General features: G+C 41.5%; 1 protein-coding gene across 1 annotated transcript in view; it reads left to right on the top strand.

The window, feature by feature from the left end:
• The window catches only part of fam184ab (family with sequence similarity 184 member Ab), a gene marked incomplete at both ends in the record, with an annotated part of 179,245 nt that overhangs the window by 43,182 nt on the left and 108,776 nt on the right, over positions 1-27,287 (top strand). Inside the window, 4 exons of the mRNA XM_084000346.1 lie at positions 17,910-18,029; positions 19,214-19,372; positions 25,874-26,113; positions 26,391-26,474. Of these exons, the coding sequence (XP_083856472.1) occupies positions 17,910-18,029; positions 19,214-19,372; positions 25,874-26,113; positions 26,391-26,474 (603 nt within the window). The remainder of the gene's footprint in view (positions 1-17,909; positions 18,030-19,213; positions 19,373-25,873; positions 26,114-26,390; positions 26,475-27,287) is intronic.

The raw sequence follows: 27,287 nt of genomic DNA, 5'->3' as shown, positions 1-27,287 counted from the left end.
AATCAGTGTTTCCCAAACCACAAGACCACGTCCTCAGATGTCTTGTTTTGTCCACAAACAGAGATATTCAGTTTATTGTTGTAAAGGAAACCAGAAAATTCACATTTAAGAAGCTGAAATCAGATAATTAAACCGATTATTCAATTATCAAAATAGTTGATGATTAAATTAATAATTGATCATTGTTCGACTTATTGTTTCAGCTCTTATTTAAGTATGGTCTAGACCCTTTATCCAACAAGTCAGACTCAGCCTGAGGTCCTATCAGTGCCCTGACTGTGCAGTGTGGTGGTGAATCCATGGCGCTGTCCATGGTGCTGAAGCAGAAACTGAGTCCCTTCCCTCTCTGTCTGTCTGTTTCATTTTGGATCTGCTATATCCCCATAACTATATAGGCCACTATAAACACTGAGCTCTCTACTGTATAGGAGCTTATATCCTCCAGAGAGAAGTGTCACGTTCATGATCAAAGTGACAAGCAGAGATGTGTAGTTGCTGCTGATCGTTGGGGTAGAGTCGGTGCAGCGAATAAGACAGTTGTAGAAAAGAGAGAAGGAAGGAAGATAAGTGGATGAAAGTGAATTGTGGAATTAGAAACGTCAGGTATTCGATGACGTACTGAAACATTGTCGTCACGGCCGTCGTCCTCCATGTTGAAAAACATAAATGACAAATCGCCCACGAGTCGGAACAAAGTTGTGTAACAGCTGCAGAGATGGAGGTGAGAACAAAGATATAGATACGTGACACATTAATGCGTCGGTGTCCGTCCACACTCCATTACCCTGATGTTCGCTCAAGGTAAAGAGGGAATTCATTGTTATTCTCACACAAAGAAGCCAAAGGAAAGATTCTAGTTATTCTTCTGTCTCATCTTAACAGCTTTGGCTTTATTATATGAAGCTGATGCAGGTTTATACAGTGTTGTTGATGCTACATGAGCACAAAGCAAAGCAAAGATGGGTAGGATTAGAGACGTGGACTCATTGCCTGTTACTTTGTGATGTCACAGCTCAAGCCCCGCCCACCTCGTTCAAAGTTCAGCTCACAAATTTTAAAATGAACAAGTTCAGTTTGTAGTTCATAATTCGAAATGTTTAACTAAATTCAGGGTACCAAAAGTGACCTAGTTCATTGTTCTTTTTTTTTTTTTTCAATACGTTGCTGTGAGCTATTCATTTTCAGCAATTTTCTCAGTTTTAACACTGAAAATATGTGTGAGATTTCATCTTCGTTACCAATTTTGAATCCTTATCCAACCAAGGTTTACATTAGCATTGAGGGGTAGTATACTGGCATTTCCCCATTGCTGCTTTAAAGCTTTGGTTTTTTTTGATGATGCATGCGACAAAGCGACACTGTGGTGGCTGGTGTTGCCAGATTGGGTCGTTTTCCCACTACATTAAGGCCTGTTTATGGTGTGTTTTAGCTGGGTTTTTGCCTGGATGGTGCTATGGATATATGGCACACGCCAAAGTTATACCTGTACTGTGAGAGAGCACCGTTCATAATAACATTCATCAAGCGAAAATACAGTACGTTCAGTTCACGTTAGCCCCAAAGTTCATGAACGATCGTCCATTGTGGACTCCACCATTGAACCTTCCAGGGTTTGTTTACCTGAAATCTGTTTTTATCAGTAATTCAGTCGAGCCGAGGCTCCATCTTGGCTCAATGTGCCCTCTCAGCTGTGGTGACAACATAAAGATTGAAGCTAAATCCAACCGTAGAGTAAATCACTGAAAAAAGGAGAGAAGGAGTGTGCCATGCACCCGCTCCAGTCCACCTTAACAAAAACCTGGCCAAAGAGCTTGTTGTAGCAGCCTGACACTGGCAGGACCCGGGGAGAGATGAAAAGAAACAGAAAGGGCTGTAATCAACTCAGGGTCTCCACAGCTCACCAACAAACCTAAACAAACACAAGGCCGGTGAAGGCAGCACGACGGCTGCATCCAAATAGTATCAGAGATCTGAAAGCTCCAGAGGAGAGGAGGACATTGTTCTTCACAGGGCTCTGAGACTCCTCTCTGACAGCTAATCTCTGCTTCTATAGATGACCGGGATTGTGTCACTGTGGCTTAGAAGTCCAGTTTTATAGGACCAGTACCTGCCTTTGCTTCAAAATCGCATCAAATGCCTAACATTTCCTCAGGTTAATTGAATTGTTAGTACATTTTCCAACATATCAAAGATAAATTGGAGAGAAAAAGACTCTGACCTTTAAGGGGATTTCACAATAAAAGCAAAACTTGACAGCCAGCTAATCAAGGATGTGCACTGACTCATGATCAAGCATTGTGGCGTCCCTTTTTCAACCTTTCCAGAGTTTAAAAGCTGAATTAGTTCCCGATGATAAAGGGATAATGTGGCACAAAGCCGCAGCCACAGACGACCAGCGTAGTAAACAAAGACATTATCGTGATTAATTCTGTGACACACGCATGAGTCAGTGCATCTGTCACAGACAAACCAGCCGTACTGCAAAATGTATAAAAGCCCCATGTTGTCATTTATTTATCCATCCAGCCATCAGACATGAAAGAAGGAGTGTGAGTGTGTAAATTAACCAACACTGGGGCTCTTTGAAATCATGTAGCAACATAATGGCGGCGGAGCTGTTTGGTCTGGGTTTCCTAGTCCCATAAAATAGTTAAGATCCTCTCCAGTATTATGTAACAGAAACACTTTTTCTTCATGTGTGTGTGAACAAAAGAGACGAACAACAAAATGCACTCAACTTACAGCGTCCTAATGGCTCCAGATGGTGCTTATTATTCAATTAGAGACATCTCCACTGTTTAGATTACATAATGCAGTAATAAAACACACATGTGGACTGTAGCAGACATATGTTTCTACTGTAGTGGCATGAGTATCTGCAGCACAGGCCTGAACAAATGGTTTAACATCTAGTCTTAGTGCAGAATTTACACTAGGGGTGCGCCGATCAGGGATTTTGAGGCCGATCACTGATCTGAAATCAGTTGCAGATACCGATACCAGTCATGCACGCACGCACACACATCCTTAAAGCTGAGAATAAATCCCCCTTCTATTGAATATGAAAAGGAGGCTGAAAATCACAGCACATGTCTGTTCTGATGATGCAAGTCAGCGGTCCTGAAATATGTGTTTCTCTTCTACATCTCAGAGGTGGCATCATTCAAAATACGGTTTTCCTTCTGCTTTCAAATGGGGCAGAGCTCTGTGGGAAACAGTGGGAGAGACACGGACCGAGGGGGAACTGGGATGACAACACCGGAGGCAGAAGACCAAGCGCGTAACACTGAATGCAAACCACAGATTTTCTTGGTCGACCAATAGTCGTCACTTAGGGCGATCAGTCGACTAATCGACGGCAGCAGTGATACATGCTTTCATGTCGGAGTCTCCAAACCAGAAACGTCCGTAACAACATCGGAAAATGTCACTTTTTTTGACAAAAAAAAGGAACATGCCGTGCCGTGTAAAAAAAAAACGAAACAAAAAACTGACAGCGAGTGAGTGTCACGACTTTATGTATCTTGCCCTTCAAATTAAAAGCCCTATAGCCTTTTATTTCAGTCATATTGATTTTTTTTTTTACAAATCACGGCTCCAAATGTTTGTTTTTTTATGCGACCAATCGACCAATGAAATTTCTGCAGACACAGTCACCACCACACATGAGTAGAAGCCTATCTATATTTAGTTTTTAGCTAAATCCGACAGACTCTACCTTTAAAATCCTCCCCTGCGGTGAAACGACATGTAAGATTTAGATTTAGATTTAGATGTGCTGTTAACTTATGTTTCACCACCTGTGTCTCCGTGACATTTCCTCACATAGAAGCGTTTCCTTTCCTTCCTTTTCCCTCTACAGGACTTCTTTTATAAACCTGTGCAGATTTTTTTTTTCCCTCTTGAGAATCCACAAAGGATTTATCAGCAGTGGTGAATGTGGATTTACTACCCCCCCCCCCCCCCCCAATTCTTTCTTAAACGCATAAACTTCAAGTGCATATCAGTGTTTACTGTTTACCTCTGAGCCTGTTTGTGGTGAATAACGCATTTGTCTTTGAGCTCTGAGGACGACTCAGTCTGGATCCAGGAGTCTGTCGAATCCAGGCCGTGCTCGCTCCGTCATGCGTCGCCAACGATGAAGCCTTTACAAGTGGAATTTGAAAGCTGATGACTCGTATTTAGTCTTTTAACGCTATAACGTTTAACATCTGAATGGATGTCGAGCCACTCTGGTCCCTGCCAGACACGGAGGCAGAGGGGAAGACAAAACAAGGCGGCAAGCAAATAAATCAGAATTAAAATAAGTGGAACAAATGCAATATTTAAGAGTAAAATAAATAGGCTATTTAAATGAGTTAAATAGGACTCTGTTTGTTTGAAATTTGTTTGGATTGGATATTCTGCTTGATCTGTGACGGGTCTTTTCATTTTCACGGCGGTGGGTAAACCGTGTGACAGAAACACTTTGGGCTGCTAAACCTTTTTTAGTAATAACTTTTACAAGACGTCTCGCTTTAAATTGAGAAACATTTGCGTACCAGAAGTTGCAATCTTAATGTAAGTGGAGTGTCAAAACACTTTTTTGGAGGTTAGAAGCACTCAGATAAAGATTTTATCTGAGAGTGTATGAAGTTTTTAAATTATGTCGCAAGTCTAGGGGAAACTGACAAACAACATTATTTACAGCCTCCTCGCTCCTTCCAATACCCCAAAAAATCAGTCACGTCCAGATTGAGATTCTCAAAGTAGCACTGTCGAAGTGAGAATATGCGCCCAAAACAACAAACATAAAAGCTACTGTAGAACCACCCAGATCAAACAAAAAAGAGAAACATAAAACAGGATCTACCCTAACTCCCGACTGGAAAAACAGGAGAAAAAGGATCGCAAAAGGCTTCTCCTTCCTTCAGTCTGCTATGTTAAACATTTACAATACATCTCAACTCAACTCATTCACAAAATCATGACCTAAAACAAGAGGTCGTAACAACTTGGACTCCTCAGTTTTTATATATTCTTATATTTTCAGACATGAACATCGGAGTTGGAAAATATTCTCCTCCCCATGTGACCATATCTTTGTCTCTTGCTCTTATTTTGCGTTTAACCCCAATCACAACTTACACATTTCTTATTCTATTCAAAAACAGACCGTTGAAATAAAGTTAAAGACCTAATTCTGTTTCTGCTTTATATCTGAGCCGTTCAAACGTTATCGTCTCAAAAACAGCGCTGAGTGGCCTCTTGATTTATTCAGCAGTGTTCAAGAGCTCTGTTGGCCATTTGCATTAAAAGCTTTTCCCCCCCAAAAAAACAGAGCAGGAAACATGTACAGTTTGCAGTGAGCGTCGCTTCGTTTGGTTTTCCCTCCTCCTCCTCCTCCTCACTCCACTGAACAGATTCTAACAAGCAAGTCACGACCGCCGTTTTTATTTGCCGGGATGCTAAAGGATCTAATCCAGTGATCAGAACAGATTCAGCGTTTAATTAAGGCCAAACTTTGCGGGGTTTTTTTGTTTTGTTTTGCTTTATTTTTTTTACTCGCCAGCTCAGCTCCATCTCAGCGGCCAAACGCTGCTCACACCGAGCGCAGAACGTCCCATAATTAGCTGGCGGATTAAGGTGCACCTTACAGTTTAGCAGATCACAGCTACACATTATAATTAAAGTAATTAGGTTTCCCTATCTCTCTCACTCTCTCTCCGCTTCGTTAAATTCACTCCCAGCAAACGCATAATGTCGAGGCTGTGGAAACGAGATGGTGTCGCCTCTGTGAACGTTTTTTGCAGGAAACTGTGAGTTTGCAGCATAAGTTGATCGGGTTTTCACTGCAAAGAGCTGATGTTTCAGTTCTGGTTTGAAATATTGAAAAGGAGCCTGTTGAGATAAATCATCTTCTTTTAAACACAGATTAGTACAATCACATGCAATATACAACATAAAACATATACAGATTTCCCATCCCACCAACCCTCTATCCCATCATAAAGATACACACTTATCAGTGATAACAGATTTAAAATACAGCAAGTAGCCTAAATGTTACAATTGATAACAACAGCATGATGTCTGACACAAAGATTTGAATAAAGAGAATAAAGAGATGTATAGAAGCTACTGGATCTAACAGAGGATGGTAAGTTGTTCCAGTCAGAAGGAGCTTTGTATTTGAAGGCACGTCTTCAAATTTCTTTAGAAAATCGAGGGACAAAGAAAAACAATTGATGTGAGTGTCTGACGGAGTGTGATGATCTGTATGAGACAATATATCGTTTTAAGTAAGAAGGATAATTACTGTAAAGTGAACACATTTGAAAATACAGTGGAGCGTCTTCTGCAATTGAGTGGCAGCCAGTTGAGTTATAGTGACGGGTTCGATATGGGCATCTCAATGCAAAATCTACAGATGCAGTTGAAAGCAACGTTAAGAGAATGGAGATATGTCTGTTCTGATATACAATATCGGCATAATCAGTTATGGCGAATAATAATTGGGTGGTTATTCTTGTGATGACACAATACACTCATGAACAAACGCTCAGAGAGTTGTTGTCTTCTTTGTCTGATATTATAGGAAATCTTTATTTTTCATTTCCGTTTTAGATCCGGCCCATTGGTTTTAATAATCGTGTGAGATTCTGACGGCATTATTCACCATTTCCTCCAAATCCCACGGATCCTCAAGTCTCTCTCTCTTCTTCAAAAGAGATCTGGATCTCAGTGAGACTACCTGATTAAATACAGGTTCAATCAATTATTCATCCATTCAGGAAGAAAATAATCGGCAGACTAATTGAAACTGGAAATTATTTTTAATCCAACACACACACTCACTCACAGTCTTCTGTACAGACACACCATGGGGGTTAACAACTGGTTAATTGGATAAGAGCTGGCTTTAGGCACCATGTTAACTTTAATGACCTCATCTGTTTCATGGCACGAGTGCGAACACGCCAGATAGAGCGAAGAATTACGCAACCAAAGCGCGATGCGGCCGCGGCCTCGCGCTCAAAATTAGAAATTAAATTTCCAATTACACAATGATTAAAAGATAATGACTGTAAGGAGATAATGATAATTACCTTTTAATGTACTTCACCGCAGCTCAGGAGGCTTTCGCATTCACGTCTCATCACAATGTGCAGATGAGTTATATTCCAAACCATTACAGCCATCCAGCATCCACATGGGTGGACAGACCTGTTCAATATGAAGGCTATTACCTCTAGTTGATGCTGATTGGCTGATTGGACCATAATTAGCTACATTTCAATTCATTTAAGAAGACATCATATACTAAGAAAGCATTGACTGCAAACTGTGTGGCACAATAATCCAAACTCAAGGTCATGGTAGGAGCTTTCAGCAGCAGCTCACAGTCTTCATCTGTGAGGTGAGGAAGAAAAACATTTCCATTTTCTGATTAAAACCACAAAGTGCAACAGAACAAGAAAAAAAAAAAAAAAACAGATGTCGTCACACAAATTGATTCCAAGGTCATGAATAAACTTCAAAAAACCAGAATTTAACATTTTTAATCAACCGCTGAGTAATTAGGGTGAAAGAAAATATGAGAATTATTCATGAAGCGAAGATTATTTTCCACTCAAGGACGAGTACCACTAGAGGAGGAGACTGTATTTTTGCTCCAGTGAATGTATTAAGGGTTATGTCGTGAGATGGAGAGGAGAATAAAAAAGAAAGCGAGGCCTCTTCTCCGCCAACAGAACAATATGGTTTGGTATGCAGCAGTAATGATGAAGTTAATTGCTTGCTAAACCAGTTTTCCACTAAACTGACTGGCCCCGTGCAGCAGCCGCCGCTCTGAGAGGGCTCTGCCAGCCAAATGACACATCAATAGTTGTTGCAGCAATTAAATGCCGCTTATCCCCCGTTGCCCTTCTTCCACACAGTTAACGATTTTATCCACAAGTGTGCAAAATCAATACGCTGCCATCGCCGCCGCCGCCGTCCCCAGTCGCTCATATTTGCAGGGACTTTTACTTTTGAATCACCTGTGACTGAGCAGAAACGACAGGCCGGGGTCGGCAGGAAGTGATTCTAGATTATCTATAATGTATAAACCCACCGCAGCCTGCTGTTGCACGTGTTGAATGCAGGGCCGTTGCTAGGAATTCTGGGCCCCCTGAAAGAAGACTAAAGTGGGCCCCCTAACCCCCTGACTTTTCCACTTTTTTTTTTCTTAGGCTACGTATGTATTATCATTTTTTATTTAGCCTATACTTTGTCTATTCTCATTCATCCAGGTCATCGTTCTTTTCTGGGCAAATTGAATCGTAGGCAACTGGACTTGTATTTGTCTGGGAAGACGTTTCGCCTCTCATCCAATGGGCTTCATCAGTTCGTACGCAACGCACCGCAACGCAAAAAAAAAAGAAAATAGCCAATTTGTTTTGATGCTAATGCAGCATTACGTATTAAGTATTAGTCCGGGTCTTATGCAGAACTAGAAAATGCATTTCCTGAAGGAAATACGGGTGAATGCTGAAAGCTGCTGAATGCTGAAAGCAGAATAATTCAGTCATACAAAGATTAGACTACTGGGTTTTTGGGGGGCCCTACTGGGCGCTGGGCCCTTAGAATTATCATCACCTTTCTCCCCTATACAACGGCCTCGGTTGAATGTGTGTGAGGTGAAATAATTCAACATAGTGTTGGACATTTTTTCCTTTATCAAAGTCTTTCTGGTCTGGTCTGGTGGAAAAGAACATTGATCTTCAAGGGAATAACGTGGCATTTTGGGCGGGAGAGGAGGTGGGAGGGGGCGTTGTTACTGTGCAAGAGCAAGACACGATAAGATCAATAGCACTCTCAAATCTGTCAATTAAACAAAAGGCTGCAGCCTCTCTGTTGTTAGCTTAGCGTTGCACAAGGACTGCAGGCGATGATGAGGAGGAAGAGAAGAGCCCGGGCTTAGTCTGACTAATACAAACCCATCAGCACCAGGACCTTTTAAAAGCTCACTAATGCAGCGGAGGTTATTATAAATGGGCCGACAAATCATTTGCAAAACAGCTTTATCTTGGTGAAATTTAATTTTAAAAACACAAAGCATGTTTTGAAATGTTTTAAAAATTCATTTCTTTCTTTTTTATTTTTCTCATAAAGGCCCATCACTCTGGAGCTTCCTGTTTCCTTCACTTCAGTTCAGTTCAGTTCAGTCCTGAATGTTCAATCATTATCGCTAAAACAAGTGCTAAATGTATAATATAAGCTTATATAGGCTTGGTTTATACTGTAGGTTTTGTCATGGGGTTAGATGGGGGAGAGATTTTCAAATGGGAAACCACTGCACTAATAAAAAAGATCTATTTGTACATTTTTTTTCAAATGCTACATAGCATTTAAATTACCATACCAGACCATACCAGACATTACCATTACTCTAAGAGAAATATTGTGGGTTTAGCATTAGACATTGTTTTTTAACTCGTTTTTATTGGCCCTCTTCTTGTACTGAAGATACCATGCTAATCAGCTAGCACTAGTCTGATTGGTCCATCCTATCATTTTCCGATACCGAGTCAGTAGCGCTGCTCAGAGGACAGGTTATACCTCGGCTGAAGCTCTTGGTGAGACTTTTAATGCTGACGCTGGCTATATATCAGTACCAAAACTTGCTGGTAGCTCTTTGAATTCATGCAAAAACAGAAGTATAAAAACAGCTATTGGCAGATTTATGTGACAGGACCGGCAACTTGTCAAACGGCTCCTTTTGGCAAGAATTTTATTTAATCTATGAATTTAGAATGAAAAATAATTTTTAATATATTTATACGTATGAGATGGCTGCCACCCAGCTCTCCCATCCACACTGCAGCAGTTGAGCAGAGCTGCTCCAGTCCTCAGTACAGTACAGTACATCCTTCATCACGCTGCATCGCTCTGCTTTATGTGCACACACACACACCTACTGCACTCAGAAGACAAAGCTGCGCTGCCACAGGGTGGAAAACGACTCCCAGCTAGTGTTAAGGCAGTGAAATGGTCATCATTAGACATCGTCATTATCATCAAAGTCTCATCAGCTGACGGAGAGAGAGACTGGAGCTCAGAGACGAGGATCGAATGCGAGAGTGTGTGTGTGTGTGTGTGTGATCAGGCCTGTGAGAGTGAAATAAAAGGAAAGTGCTGCCAGTCAAGGTTTGTTTGGAGTCATTAGATCCTTTGAACCGTGTTTTTGTCACTGAGCCAGCGTCTTCACATCTTTTATTTCGCTTTTTTTTTGTAGCTTTTATAAAGCCGACGACACCCGACCAGAGAAACAACATGGAACCGCCTGGCCCTGGTGTCATGTTTGCGTTCATTCACACTCGATTAACTGACCTACAGTTTGATTCTTTGCTCCGTGGATCAGGTTTGCTGTGCAGACTCACATTTTGCTGAGCTTTGGCAGCTTTCATCCTGACTGTGGCAGCACAGTGGAGTCCATTTCACTCTGCATAACCTTCAGCAAAGCCTGATGAACCTTTACCCCCCCCCAAACACACACACACAATACTTCCTCTGCTGGGCGTCTTAGTGCATGAAGAAACAGATGAGTATTCACACTGTTTGCACACAGAGCTGCACTGTCTGTTTCCTCTTGGCTTTAAAACAAAGCAACAAATCAGCAAAATATGTAATTACAAACCAAAAAAACAAACATTTGGCATATTGTTCCGTCCTGAGGGAAACGAGTGACCGACTAGGTAACGCTGGCATCGGGATAAAGCCGAAAAAAAGTATAAAAATAGTGCTCATAAGCAATTTAGAGTGACAAATTTTCCGATTTGAGAGTGCTGGAGAAGTGAAGATGAAACGGCATATTCTGCTTTGATCACACCAAAGAATCTTGTGTTTTATTACCTAATTAAAAAGCTGTGACTTACCTCCCCTGTCAGACCCACTCACCCTCCCCCCCCCTCGCTCTCTGGGCTATTGTTGAAACGCTCTGCAGGGATTTCGTTTCACTTCTGATTAGACTTTTGTCGTTTTATTTTTTCTGCGGGTGATGAAGTGTTATATAGATAAGAGACATAAAGGGAGGGATGTTGTGCGAGGACCTTTCTGGTGATTAATTAGATTCAAATAAGTGAATATAATCAGCCATTGTAGTCAGAATATTTTCATGTTTTTAAAGTATTTAATCATTTTTATTTATTTTTTACTTTGTCCAACACACTCACTTCTAGAAAACAGAGTGTACTGTGTAGTATACAATCATTTATGTTACAAATATTAGTTTTTTTGTGCTAGATTTAAGAGAACATGATCATTTTGTGTCTGATTCAGTGTCGTTTTTATTTCCCAGATGGACTGACTCTTATACAGTGTACTGTAGCTACCAGCCAGCGTTTGCTCACACATTCATAGAAATGAACGTTCATTTGATGTGTTTTGACACAGTTACAGTTTGTGTGTTGAACCTGGTTTTCTGAAGTTTTATTTTGACAAGCGAGCGTCAAGAATCCCATGCAGAATATTCACAAGTTGACGTTCTCCCTCACTGTATCAAAACAGAAACAGTGGGTAAAGTTAAAAGCAGCGGGGAAAAACTAAAAAGTTTACATCAGCGGGGATTCTTTGGGTTTTTTTGTATGGAGGGAATAACATGAAACCAAGAAAGCACAACAACAACAGCAGAGGTTAAAGTCAGAGCGAGCAGAGGCAAGTTTTTATTTCTATTTCTTTTTTTTTTTACCCTTTTAGTTTTTACAGTGTTTGACAGTGGAGTCATGTTTCATCGAACAGCTAGCAGGGACTCAGCTGCATGCGGCGCACGCCTGCTGAAAGTCTCAGTGAGTTTCTCAGCTGTGACTTTCCTTCAGCCCCGACGGCTCAAAAAAATTTGTGGCATTTCGCCGTCACCTTATCGATCCGCCTGGTATCACTGTCATTTATGCAAACCCCCCTCCAAGGACACGGGCCGATCGACCGGGGCGGATGAGAAACCATCAGTCGCCCGGTCGCCACCAGGCTCACACTCTTCTCTCACTCTTTTTCTCACAGCGGTCACACCTCCTCCGAGATGCACACACACACACACACACACACTCTGACATGCCTACAAGCAGACCACTGTTGTATTAGATAAAAGGAAGCTCGACTGACGATTCAAAATCAATCCCTTGTGCAGTGACATTTACTTTTTTTTCTATAATGAGATTTAAGTTTAGTCTCAACAGAATGAAACTGCACTTAGACTCCATTGTGCAGGGCAATAACAAACTGCAACACAAAGCACTAAGGTTACTGACTGTAAGTGCATGCAAACAATGAATAATTGAAATATGTAGGTAACCTATAAACACTGGATGCAGAAACAATAGCGAAACCAAACCACAACCGAAACTGTACAGTACCTTCCTTTAATCTGTATAATAACTCTGTGTTCCTGATCTGTTCCTACCAACCAAGCTTCTTTTTTTTTTTTGCTCCCAGACTTGAGGCTATTAAAGCTGCACTAATCCACTCTTTTACGAACAGTGGATGATGACTGTGTGTGTAATGTGAAACAATTACACCCAATGCGAAAGTCCCCTTCAGTTTAGAGGAACTTCAGCACTGTATTATTGTGAGGGAGTGTTTTTTCTTGGACAAACAGTGGCTGCTATAAAGAATATGGTATAGTGCATCATGCATATAATGAATAGGAATATTAAATTGTTATGTTCCAATGCTCCATTTTCATTACAAATTTACAATGTATAGACAAATATATTGATAAATCATAATTAATATAGGCTAGATAGATAATAAAAAATATAATTAAAATGATTACATAACCCCATGTATTCAAAGTATAACAAATATTTCCTGTAAATACCAGTAAATAATATATGCATTGTTAATATTTACATGCATTTACTGTGAATTTCATACTCATATACAAAACTGTTATTACTGATTATTGCACATACACACACATACATGCACTACCATCAACAAATTGCACACTGCCCTTGTACTGATCACATGTCTTCATCATGTAAGGATTAGTATAAAAATTAGCACCCTCGGTTAGCGGTTCAGTTCTGTGACGCCCTTTAGCGTTTGGCTCAATTAGCTCATTGTTTTGGTTTGTCGAGCAGCAACTTGAATGTTTCTGTTCCCCGTCGTTGGCGTCCTCTGGCAGCGAAGAGTCTGGACGAGACGAACCCACTGTGAACAACCTGCTCTACGTCAGACGAAGTTAGGGACTGGCTGGTGAAACGAGTGAAGCGTTTAGCAGCTGAAAAACCAGATATTTCTCTCTCTGGACAAAAAAAACGGAGCTAAAAAAGGAGACTGAATATTGGGCTTTACATTCATCACCTGGGCTGAAACACACTTCTAAGTGAGTGTTCCAGTTCCTTTATTATTTACATTACTCAGAGTCTCATAAAGTGCCAACGCTTGTGTACTTCTTTATCTGTTGGCCCGAAGCCGTACTAATGCAACTTTAAAGCAGAATTATGTTTCTCCATTGAAGTAGTGTTGTTCCCACAGAAGTGCTCCTGGCTCCTGCTCAAACATGTAGCTACACATCAGACCTACATAGGAGAGCTGTAATTGATCTGTTTGATCTGTGTTTTTATTATCATTTTTTAGAACCAGTACTGTTTATTGACAGCAAAAAGAAAAGGATAATCTTGTGTTTGGATTTCACAGATTCAGGATTTCTTGTCCTTGTTGTGATTGTTGCACCAAATCACAGCACAGTTAGAGGTGTATATAATGAATGGCTAGACCAGTAGTTGGCACAGTGTTCATCATGTGTTGATGTGGTGATTGAAGGGGTTAAATCATAAACCCTCACTCCGCCTCGACAGAGAATCATAATTCCACCTTAAGGCAGGACTTTCTTTGAAGCTGTGCACCGCCTTATAACAAGACCACCGTCTGGGAGAAAGCGCTGCCTGAGAGGATCAGTTAAGGGGGAAGAAAGTCTCCTAAATCTTGTGTATGATACAACTCACAAAGCCCCGAAAGTCAGGACGGGTGCATTGTTAGCGCTGAGTAAACGTGCCCAGCATGTTGGCTGATACTTGATATATATATATAACACTTAAACTGCACATAATGACGAATCAAATATTGTGAATAGAGCCATAATATTGGCTGACATCTGCAGCCATATTCCCTATTGAAAACAATACCAGCTTCTGGTTTGTTTACTGCCTTCCAAGGCTCAATATCGCCCGACCCCTTGTGATGACAGTGATGGCAGCATTTGCAGCCTTTTGTCTCTGAGGCTAACACAATCGAGAGCGCACACATTTACACACAATTGTCTCTTCCTCCTCGTCTCTCTGACCATTTAGCAGGCAAATTACACTGATGAGTTTGGACACGGGTGAGGATCTTCACAGGCTCTGCTGGTTTTGTGTGTGTGCACGATGTGTGTGTATGCTTGTGTTTATTATGTTGCAGTGTGTGTGTATGTGTGTGTGTGTGTGTGTGTGTGTGTGCGAGGAGACCCAGCAGCAGAATGATTACAGCATTTCATCTGCAGCAGTGTGCTGATGACTCTCGGGATGTGATGGAGATTTTAGCTGCTCTCTAACTGTTACGTCGGCTCCATTCACTTCCTGAGCTGATGAGAGACTGAGCTCGGCTGAATAATTCAGACTTGTGAGGGAAAAGATGTTCTTTTTAAATGTTATTTTGGATAACAATCCGAATTTTCTCAGCTTTGTTTGGCTCCTTGTGCTTCGTCTCTGATCTCGGACATTTCATTCCTCATTTGTGCACATGAAATAAGAAAAAAAGAGTAATATGACAGAGTGTACGTTACAGTCTTAGGTGGAAATCTTGGCAGGGTCTGACTCCGCCCAGTTTCTGGCTTGTCCAAAAGTGGGCGGGGCATATAAGGAACCAGGACTTTGCTGGTTTGCAGCAAACACACACTCATCCACCTGTCACTCAAAGCCTCACTCCCACATTTGTATACAACTTTAATACTTCTTATACATAAATAGTGAGTTTTATAAACATCCACCTCCCACATGTTATGAAGAAGGAATTTAGCCATAGAGACCAAAACTGTTTTGGTACCAAGCTATAAAGTTGGATATTTTAACATCGGTGTCTATGGGGATTTACTCACTGTTACAGCCTCAAGTGGCCATTAGAGGCACTGAATTTTTGAAATGTGTTTATTAGCCATGGCTACATACACTGCTTTGGCTCAGACTGAAATATATCAAGACTGGTTGATGGTTTGCTGTAAGATCATGGTCCCCAGAGGGTGAAATGTGCTGATTTTCAAAATGCCCGTGACTCTTTTTTACAGCATTCGTGGTTTTGAGTAAAATGTCTGAAGAGCTGAGCTAAACCATGTGTAGAATCCTCTGGTTTATGACTAAATACCTGCCAAATCCAGTCATCAGGAAATAGCTTAGTGGGTTTCTTTAGCGTATTAGCATGCCAACACGCAAAATTAAGATGGTTAGCATGGGGAACATCATACCTGCCTAATCCAAAAATAAATGACACTGATCTTAGTCGCATTAGCAGGGCCAACACAATCGAACGAGGGGGTGACTCCCGTGGCTGAGAACCTCCTGATTATAATGTGTCTTAGTTTCTCTCACTGAGCTCTGTGGCTGTCAGCAAAAACAAAGTGTGTGTGGGGAATAAACAAACAGGAATTTGAGAAACACCACCACTTGTCAAGCTAAATCCTTTCATCTCTCACTAAGGCATGGCAAGCCATAAAAAAGTGGATGTCATTGTTTCAAAGGGAAAGCTTTTTGCCATCGTTTTGCTCGCCTTTCCTCCCTGCTCCCCATCTTCTAATACAGTTGACGGACTTTGGTCCAAAGTAAACAAAGGCTGTTTAGCACCATGGCACAGTTCAATGTGCTGAATTATTGACTGGGGGGTGGGGGAGGATGGGGGGTTTCAAAGAGGCAACACAGAGCTTTGTTTCTCACGGCAGAGAGAGGGAGAGGCATGGGGAAGAGTCTCTCATGGTTCTTCATGTGGAAATGTAAAACCCATTTCTCCCTCTCTCTGCCTGTGAGCAGGGGATCGCTGTGCTGTCAGATTACAGCTCTCTGGATGGCTGCATGTATTTTTGGGACGGATTTAAAAGGTCAACCTCATGCACAACAGTTTGCTTGTGTTATTTTTATCCCGAGCAATACACGGCATCAACCGATTTCTAATTTATGACTGTGGGGCATCACTGATGCTTCTCGGCTAATACTAGAAACATCAAGGCCCCGGACTGGAATACGCGGCCGTACACAGTAATACAGTCATTTGCATTTCTGTGCCCGCTTCACGTCTTCATCATAGCTGATCTGTAAGCTGATTTGAGCGAAATATATAATGTAATAAAAGATTAATGTAAGCTTTGACAAGGGTTTGCCTACATACCGGGTAGATGATGGTCTCATGGTAGAAATTGCATTGCCCACAGCAACGCTGAAACGGAAAGCCGCAGTGAAATGTTATTTTCTCTGGTCACATTCAGCCATATATTAAATTTCCCTGCTATTAGTTTTCTATAACTTGATCACAAAGACCTCCTACGATGAAAATAAACCGTTTAACCTCAACATGTCCATGTTTCATTTGGATATTACAACAAATATGAGCAAAATAAGTTTTCAACACCATGGGTGCACATTTCCATACCAGATAAAAACAGGTTCATATGTTGTAGAATTTGAGAACCAATAATATCAACCTGCAAAATAAACCTGGCATCTCATCACTACATAGAGGAGAGTTTGAATTAGACAACCGCTAACACATTGTCAGCCGCTGCTACAGTAGTTGCAATTTCACAAGTAACATAAACAATAGAAGATGCTATCTGTGCTAACTGCTCTGATAGCTACATGTGTTAGCCTCTGATTCTGGACACAACAGATTCCTCAGCTGGATGTGAGTCTCAAACATGTTTCCTCTAACACTGACCACCAATGTTGAGCATGTTACTTTAAAAAAAAAAGTAATTCAAGTTACTAGTTACTTTCCCCAATAAATAATTGAGTTAGTAACTGAATTACCACATCATACAAGTAACTAACTAGCTACCAGGAAAAAGTAACGATTGCGTTACTTTTTTATAAAATGCTGAAATATGTCTAATTACTTAGACTCGCCCCCCTAACCTCCAGTTTATCTGGAACTAACCAACTCCCTCAGTATTGCTCCATGCAGAGGAATACTATTTTTTAACGCTATTATTCCCATTACTGCTGACCACACTGACCACTGCTTTTTCACCTAGAGCATTATTAGCACAGCCACAATCAAATAGCCTAATGCTAACTCTTCTCACATTTCTTTTTGTCGCCAATTTTGGTCCCAACAAACTCTTCAAAACTCTTGAGTCTGGGTCTGACTGAGGCTCAGACATGTGGCTGAGTCTCCAATGCTAATATTGATGCTAATTATCTTCATAGGCTCCATTGTTTCCCTTGTTTTAAACAATGGTAGTCAGGGCATAATGCCTGGTTTATGTCCAGGTTTTTCAACAACTACCCAAGTATCTAGACGTGCTTATAGCCCCACTGTTCTTCACTTTTTATGTTGGACAACCATGTTAAACTAAATACTAAACACAGCAGAGGATTTTTATATAGTTTAAAACGTGTCTGGGGAAGAACTTCAAGTACCAGAAAGTATGAGATAACTTTGTGTTTATGATGCTATAAACTCGGTGTGAGAAGCTTTTCTACAAAGACAATGTACTGAGTGTTGGCAGCTCGTCTCAAAAGAAAGAAAAAAATCACATCAACATCAGCGCCGTCCTTTTATCTTCCTGTTTTTCTCACTTTACCTGAACATTATAATGTTTTACTGTTTCATTTCACTTCTAGTGTCCGTTTTAATGTCTGAATCAGCTCTTCCCAGCGCTGCCCACAGGTTTTCATACTCTACATTCTCCTCCTCTGTTGCAGGTTATCTATGCACTCAACACGAAAAACGACGAACACGAGGCGGCCATCGCCACCCTGAAGGAGGCCCACGAAGAGGAAGTGCAGCAGATCCTCTCCGAGACCCGGGAGAAGATATTACAGGTTCATATGGTTGTTTATTTATCTTATTTCCCCCCTCTTCGGTTATCCTTTCTCTGCATTTATTTTTTATCGCTACGACCTCGCTGTCTCACTTTTGATATTCAAAGCCGCCGATGCTCTGTGAGCGAGAGCGTTGCCTCCACTTTGATGAGGAGAGTCAGGAAAAGTTTACTTTTCTTCTCCTACGGTGCAGCTGTCCGGGTGGAAGGGGAGCTGACTTGACAGACATTTGAAGTGAGCAGAGAAAGCAGTTTTGTGGGTGTAAATGAATATTAATTTAAATATGTAATGCAATCAATTTCTGCTTCCTGGGGAGAATTAGTGCAGCGCATTATCACCTCTGGAGTGACTGACAGATCAGGAGTTATAAATAACATTTTGTGGTTAAATCAATGAATATGCACATCATAGACTTGACACTTTTTGGCACAGGTGTGATTATTTAAAGTGAACTATCTATATCATACACTCTATAGTAGCTAACAACACACATGACTCCTCTGTGGGTAACAGCAGCTGATGCACGACTGTATATAGCTACAGAGCTGAAAGATCACGTTCAAAACAAACTCGTCAATATTTAAACAGATGAATATTAATAATTTAGATCTATATGTCATCACTGCTAATGAGAATGACTTGCTTCCCTGACAGCCTCGCCGCTTACCTTTAACAGCCGGGCTCATATATACTGACATTTCCATGCTACACTCCTTCTCCTACACGTCGTCTACCAGGGGAAGGTTTACCGCTGTGCTTTGAATGCAATGTGGTGAATTCAGCTGAATTTAATGTAGCCATTTAATCTTTTAATTTGCTTTCCATAATGAGCTAAATCACGGCCACATCTGAAGTCTGAGCACGTCAGCCAGTCCATCAAAAATACAGCTTTAATTAAAGCTGAAATCACCAAGGAGACTTTTATACCTTCATTTTCCTTTTTGTTATATATTGTCTGTTCTCTCTGTGGGCTTGTTTGTTAAAATATCTAAATATGTGAATGAAGATTGGTTTGACATTGAAGGATTATTTTTTAAAAATTGTGGCATAAGGTAATTATGTAGATCTCCTTAGACATTACTTCAGTTTCAGTGTGGCTCATTAATTCTAAGGTTGCAGATGCAGATTAAATATTATTCCAAACACATGCATTAAATAAATAAATCCTGACACCTATGTTGCAGTACAAGAGCAAGATCAGCGATGAGATGGACCTGAAGAGGCGGATCCAGTCTCTGGAGGAGTCCATGGAGCTGCACGAGAGGATGAAGAGGCAGGCGCTGGCCGAGTTCGAGAGCTACCGTCAGCGGGTGGAGGACATGCAGCTCTGCACCGAGGCTCAGGTAGACAGACAGACAGACGGTCGGTGCGGTGTGGTGCGGTGTGGTGTGGTGTGGTGTGGTGTGGTGTGGTGTGGTGCGGTGCGGTGTGGTGTGTGGTGTGTGACGTGATGTGCTGTCTCTGTGTGTGTCTGGTAATCGACAGATGTGCCCTGCAGGACGCTGCAGTCACAGCTGCAGGTAATCGCTACTAATGTCTGTTTGTCCGTCCTGCTGCGAGGATGGAGAGGCGCGCTGTCAACAACACCGCTCTCATTTGGTCATGTGACCTGTTGTGTAGTAGTAGTAGTAGTAGTAGTAGTGGTAGTGATCGAGAATCCTTCAGGGCCCATGATCTGGATTTAACCCTTTTATCTGCAGCTAGACACACACATGCTTCAAAAATATGATTTCAATCTACATGCAAATCAGTGTCAACCCTGTGTACAGAAAATAATAAAAGAAGAACTTGTTTGTCCCAATAGTTAAAGGGATAGTTCAACAGAGTTGTTTTAGAGGCAAATACAGAGACTGCTTGCTGAATAACTGCCCTCGACAGGCACTGCACATCAGCGGTTTTGCATGAATTTACCTCTAAAACAACTCTGTCTCGTAACATCCCGTTATTATCTCATAACGTGGTGAATGTGCAGGTCACAACTTGTCCACCAGAGCGTTTTGGAGTTGTTGGATTGTGTATTTGATGAGTTTGATGAGGGAAACCAAGAAATCCCATGAGCCTCCGTAGTGTAGCTCTGAGCAGCTCACGGCTCTGCTCCGCCGTTCTAAAAATAGCTTGCACCGACAATTAAAGGTAACGAACCTACTCCTCAAACTACAGGGATTATGGAAATGGGCCAATTTGCCAAAATGTTGAACTATCCCTTCAAGTTACATCAGCAACAGTTGAGCTGCTGCAGCTGGTTGACAGCTTTCTGCATGACCTCATGTGCTCAGATTCCGGCTGCTGCTGCTTTTTCTTTCTTTCTTTTTTTTTCCTGTTGCTTTAGGTTCATGAAACAGAACAAAACAACTGACACTTTCAGTGCAATTTCACAGCGGCTTCAACAGCCATCATCACAGCAGGTCGGCCATGTAAGTGGCTACCTCCAGGTTGTTGACTGACGCAGTTACAGGGCAGACGCAAATACACTATTACTGTATCTACAGGCTTTAAAGAAACAGATGCTCTGCCACCTTTTCAAAGCTTTTCAAATTCATTCGACAGATAAAGCACAAGACAAATAGAAAAGCAAAGTAGATAAAGGAGAAGCCCTGCATGTGACCTGAGGTAAATGATAAGGTATTATTACATTTACTTATGCCTGTCACAAGATAGCAATCATTTGAGATAAACACAATTATTTTGCATAGTCATTAATTTCCATTCATCTGTATAAGAACAGCTGGATGAAACAAACAGAAATGTCATATTTCCATCACTATTTTCATTGCGCCACAAACTGTTTATCTCGAGGCGCTCATTAATTTCTAATTTCGATGAGCATCTGTTAACATTAGCATAATGTTTAGTTGCAAACAGAAATGCTGTTTTTATTTATATGTTCTAATGTTTAATGCCAAAAATGTCTCTTCTTCATAAGGTGTATGTGTATGTTTAGGCTTATACTACTTAGTGGCATAAAATGATCATAAAAAGACAGTTATATTGTTAATTGCAGTTATTTGAGTGCCAATTGGTTGTCAACTAAAATGTCATCATTGTGACAGTCCCACATTTAGTTATTTTATTTTTTTAGATTGAGCCAGAGAATATAAAGAGATAGAGAGAGAAGGCCCACATTAGATGAGTAGAGTAGGTTTTTTGAGGACAGGGAGGGATTTTGCTGAGCGAGTGGAGTCTGGTAACTCATCCCACCACAGCACAGAGGGAACACAGACCAGACTGTGTCCAACAGCTCCTCAGGTGGTTGCAACAATTGGATTTCAATGCTTCTTATACACTCTTTGAATGCTTTTCTACTTTTTTTTTTCCTTTTCTTTTTTAAATGTCTGTTTGCTGTTCATTGCACCTAGTGACATGCAAAATTTTGGTCACTCCTGGTCAAAATGTCTGTTAATGTGAACAATTCAGCAAGTGGAAGATGAAATGATCTAGATGATAGATGATACATTTTAAACAGACTGTATGAAGCTTAAAGGGATAGTTCAACATTTTGTCAAATTGGCCCATTGCCATAATCCCTATAGTCATAGCAGTAGGTTTGTTACCTTTAATTGTCGGTGCAAGCTATTTTTAGAACGGCGGAGCAGAGCCGCGAGCTGCTCAGAGCTACACTACGGAGGCTAATGGGATTTCTTGGTTTCCCTCATCAAACTCATCAAATACACAATCCAACAACTCCAAAACGCTCTGATGGACAAGTTGTGACCTGCACATTCACCACGCTATGAGATAATAACACAACGTTACGAGACAGAGTTGTTTTAGAGGTAAATTCATGCAAAACCGTTGATGGGCGTTCCCGTCTGGGGCAGTTTTTCGGCAAGCAGTCTCTGCATTTACTTCGGGATTATGGCAATGGGCCAATTTGCCAAAATGTTGAACTTGAACTATCCCTTTAAACTACAGCACTTCACTCAACAGGTCTGTGTGTGTGCATTTTGTTTATTATAGCATTTGCACTGTAAAAATACAGTGTGTCTGTTGGCTGGTATGTGCCCTTTAGAATTAGGACACCTCACATTGATATACAGCCTCCAGTTTATTATCCATATGAGGTGGACAGTGTGTTAACTGTGCTAACAATAGCTACAGTACGTCTTCTTGTCACACTGATGGAGACGTGGCCACAAAGTTTCAGAAATAGCCCCTGATGTGATTCAGAGGAGTCCTGCCTCTGCTGCGTCTATTATTCATCAGGACAACACACAGTACAGTATGTGCACTTACAGTGTATAAGGCGGCCAGGGTGTGACCTTTTCCCGTCATGTGAGCGTGGACGGTGTTAGAGATCGATGCAGCAGATGACAGATGAGACAGCTGGATGACATTATATATAGATTGATTTATACAGTATCTACAGAAGGTGGAGGATGTGCAGCCCGGCTGTGAGGTGCAAGGGAAGTGACAGGAAAAACAACTCGATTGAGATGATTGAGTGACACTGATGGGAATAAAAAACCTACACGGCGTTGTCATAGAGATTCAATAACTGATGGTGCGACTGACCTTGATATCAATCTGTCCGTCAATCAACATTTTGTTTATATTCTATCACCTCACAACATGTAAAATGGTGACCTGTGGGATGGAATAAAAGACAAGAGATGCAAATAAAAACAACAGAAATAAAGCAGGAGCAGAAGACAGGTGTTAAAGGGATAGTTCAACATTTTGGCAAATTGGCCCATTGCCATAATCCCTATAGTCATAGCAGTAGGTTTGTTACCTTTAATTGTCGGTGCAAGCTATTTTTAGAACGGTGGAGCAGAGCCGTGAGCTGCTCAGAGCTACACTACGGAGGCTAATGGGATTTCTTGGTTTCCCTCATCAAACTTATCAAATACACAATCCAACAACTCCACAACGCTCTGGTGGACAAGTTGTGACCTGCACATTCACCACGCTATGAGATAATAACAGAACGTTATGAGACAGAGTTGTTTTAGAGGTAAACACAGAGACTGCTTGCTGAAAAACTGTCCCTGAAGGCAACATGCATCAGCGGTTTTGCATGAATTTCCCTCTAAAACAACTCTGTCTGGTAACGTTGTGTTATTATCTCATAGCGTGGTGAATGTGCAGGTCACAACTTGTCCACCAGAGCGTTTTGGAGTTGTTGGATTGTGTATTTGATGAGTTTGCTGAAGGAAACCAAGAAATCCCATTAGCCTCCGTAGCATCGCTCTGATCAGCTTGCGGCTCTGCTCCGCCGTTCTAAAAATAGCTTGCACCGACAATTAAAGGTAACGAACCTACTGCTATGACTATAGGGATTATGGCAATGGGCCAATTTGCCAAAATGTTGAACTATCCCTTTAAAAGTTCAATAAATGAGTCTTGACTTGATAAATAACCTGTAAATCAGGTGTAAAGTGCCCTAAAGTTTAGGAGCAGCCACCCGACTGTGTGTAGACGACTGCAGAGCTCTGTGATGTTGATGGAAATTTACCGTCTCATATCAGGGCAGGGCAAAGCCGTTAATGGCTTTAAAAACAAACATTAAAAGCTTAATAGCTGTACTCTGACTAGAGGACTGGGGAAAATGAGTTTGCATCTCGGCGTGTTAGTTAGAGGGCGAGCAGCAGTGGTTTGAAGGGGACGACTGCTTGACTCCAACATAAAGAGCATTACAATAATCAAGCTTCTAAAAGCCTCAAGTGCCTTTTTGAGATAAATTCTGAGTGAAGGAGAGATTAACGTTAGCCCAAAGATAAAGCTCGGGTCGATGTGGTTTGTCAAAACTGAAACGTTACCCTGAGATTCCCTCACAGCAGGTCTGAAATAAGAGGCTGAAGCTCCCGCAGGTTTGACGCAGTGACGTGGAGTTTAGTGTGAACGGAGAAGGGACAGACCCCGACAGGAAGTAGATCATCACGGAATAAAGAAACTTCCTCCAGAGCCTGGAAACCGGTGGCGGATTAAGTTTGACAGCCTCACACACGTGATTGGCTACACAAGACGAGAGGGAGCCGCAGGAGCTCAGAGACAGGAAGTCCTTCCTATAACTGAACTTCAGCTGAGGTTCACGTCCGTAACTTCATCTCTGAATAGTTTAATTACAACGTTGGAGAGAGTTTCATGTCGCACAAAATTCCCCATTCAGACGAAACCTTTGAGCTTGTGTTCAGGTACAAATTGCACCAAGTAGTGAATGTGTAATTATCTGCTGCCGTACTTAATCAAATGCTAATTACAAAACCGTGCAGGCAAATTAAATGAGAGATGTGAGTTTGTATGTAAATCTGGAGATGATTATTATTTGCCCCGCAGACCACCTGATGAGTCAGCGCTGAATATTTGGTACCAGTGGGCTCTGATTTGTCCCGACGTGCTGCATCAATGTGATGTATAATGGTCGCTGTTGTTGTTATGTTTGGCCGCTAGATAAGATAGGTAGAGATAGATAAGATAGATAAAAACTTTATTGATCCCTTGGCGAAGTCGCCTCAGGAAATTCTGATTCCAGTTCCAGCTGCAGCGCTGTTGTGATAAGAGAAAAGAAGGAGAGAATACGCACAAACAAAGAAAACACAACACAATTCTGACTAAAAATAGTGCCAAATGTCAAATATCGGTATCAATATGGTCCAGTGGCAAAAAAAACAAAAACATTAACAATGCGCAAATAACAAATAAATGGTTAAAACATGTGCAAGGTACTGTAGCAGTAGTTGCATCATCCTATGAGTGACTTATTAATTAAACGACCAGAAAATAAATAAGAAAGAAGAAGAATATATATATATAATATATAGCACCTTTCACAGACAACAGTCACAAGTGCAAAAATAGCCACAATTCAATGAGACATTGACAGACACAGATAAATCAGAAATAAAAACAACAAAACACAAAATTAATAAAATGCCAGTGTAAACAGATGTGTTTTTACCTGTTTTTTAAATGATGAAATGAAGCTGAAGCAGCTCTCAGCTGGGGAGGCAGGGCAGTACAAAGCCTTAGGGCCACTGATTGAAAAGTCCTGTCACCCTTGGTTATAAGCCTTGTGCGGGGGAACAGCAAGTAGGCCTTGGTTTGAGGAACTAAGTGGTCTAGATGTGGTGTGTGGTTCAGAAGATCAGCGATGTAAGTGGGGGCTAGTCCATGAATGGCCTGATAAGTTAAAACCAGTCATTTAAAATGAAACCTAAAATAAACCGGGGGCAAGTGTAGAGAAAACAGAATAGGGGTGAACCTGGTGAGAAACCTGGCAGCAGCATTCTGAATTGACTGAAGATGGTCAATGGTCATCAATCAATCAAGGCAATCATTTCCACTTCAGATGTAGAAACCATAGTTCTGAGCTTAGCGATGTTTTGATGGTGAAAACGCAGGTCCAGGATAGATGATTGATGTGATTCATGTACTGATAAAAGATGACACCGAGGTTGGGGCGTACAGTACCAATGGTTGAAGGGAACCAATACAGTTGTTCACCTCGGAGACAGCACTATCAGCACCAATGATGAGGAGTTCTGATTTGTCGGTGTTGAGCTGGAGAAAGTTTCTGGCCAAGCAATCACATAAAACATTATATTCTCCTATAATAATAATAAATAAAGAATATTGAATCTTGATATAGTGTTTTAGTGATTCCCTGTTCAAATGGCTGCTTTGTGTGTATTCTGGTATTCAGGGCTAATGTAGCATCGACAGGTTGGCAGCCAGAAGGTCAGATTCCCCCGAGCCAGGACATCACATCACCACCACCTGGCTCGGAGCGTTTAAAAAGTCCACCCACTGTTTAAGAAGCCGACAAACCCATAAATCAATCCTCCTCTTAGCTCGGGCCTTTTATCCACTTCCTCCCCCCACCTCCTCCTTGTCTTCTCTGGCAGCACACGCAGCGAGTGGTGTCGATGTCCAGGGAGGTGGAGGAGATGCGGCGGTCCTTCGAGGAGAAGCTGCGCACCTTCAGCCAGGCCCAGTCCCAGTTCGAGCAGGAGAAGCGGGCGGCGCTGGAGGAGCTGAAGGCGCAGCACCGGCAGGAGATCCAGGAGCTCCTGCGCAGCCACCAGAGCCAGAACGCCAACTACAGTAAAGACCAGGAGAAACTGGGACAGCTCCACAAGGCTGAGGTAAACGCACCAGAAACAAAACAAAAAAAAAGTAGAGCAGTTCCTGAAAGCCAGATAGAGCAACAACGAGGAGGAGGAGGAGGAGGAGGAGGAGGAGGAGGAGGAGGAAAGTGGGCCAGCTGTGATTACTGAGTTATTAACCCTTTGTGCAACAGGGAAGAGAATTAACCTGCTGCGTCTGCTGCTCAGGTCAGAGTTGGTATCACATGAGACCGCCGTGAGCGTTAACATCACTCACTCACCGCCTCGCTTCACGTGTCACGCTGATTTATCACAGGTGGACTCTCTGTCGGAGCGGGTGGAGGAGCTCAAACAGGACAAGAAGAGGCTGGTGGAGGAGTACGAGGCCAAACTCAGCAAGGTAACCACACACACTCGTGCTTGAATGAATGGTCTAAACAGCTACAGTATAGAGCATCAAGAGAATCTACAGGTGCATCTCAATAAATTAGAATACCATGGAAAGGTAAATTCATGTCAGTAATTCAATTAAAAAAGTGAAACTAAAACATTATATTGATCCATTACACACAGAATGAAACATTTCAAGCCTTTTTTATTGAATTTCTTTTCATTTTAATAATGAAAAAATTGACTGTTACAAAAGCCCAATTTAAATAAAGCATTTTTAATATGGAAATGTTGGCCTTCTGAAAAGTATGTCCATCTATAATATGAACTCAAAACTTGGTCGGGGTTTTTTGACTCGAACTACTAGAAATTGACTTTTCCATGATATTCTAATTTATTGACATGTACCTGTATATATGAACTGAATTGATGCATGATGATAGAGTTAGATAAACATCTGCTCGTATCCTTGTATTTTTGTATTTCTGTAAGTATATTTTCCACTACACCAAAGACAGAATGGTTATTATTTTATCATGAACCTCTAGTTTAAGTATTACATGGTTACTCATGTTCACTGATTCAGAAGGTTCACATGTGCTTTCAGACCATGTTATCCCACTTTAAACACACAGTATCTCAGCTGGAGCTCCTCCAGTTAACTCTACTCCAAGGTGCTGCTGTCGCTCTGCTAAACATCCTTGAATAAGAATTTAAAAAGAAAAAGAGGAGCAGAGAATTACATGCAGCTGTTATGTTGACCTTGCAGAAAGCGAGGCTGTGATCTGCAGACTCGTGCATGGCCAAAGCAGAAGGGCACGAT

Source organism: Trachurus trachurus (genome assembly GCF_905171665.1).
Source record: "Trachurus trachurus genome assembly, chromosome: 24".
Lineage (NCBI taxonomy): Eukaryota > Metazoa > Chordata > Actinopteri > Carangiformes > Carangidae > Trachurus > Trachurus trachurus.
The sequence above is the reverse complement of the archived record's forward strand: the minus strand, read 5'-3'. Positions and strand labels throughout refer to the sequence as shown.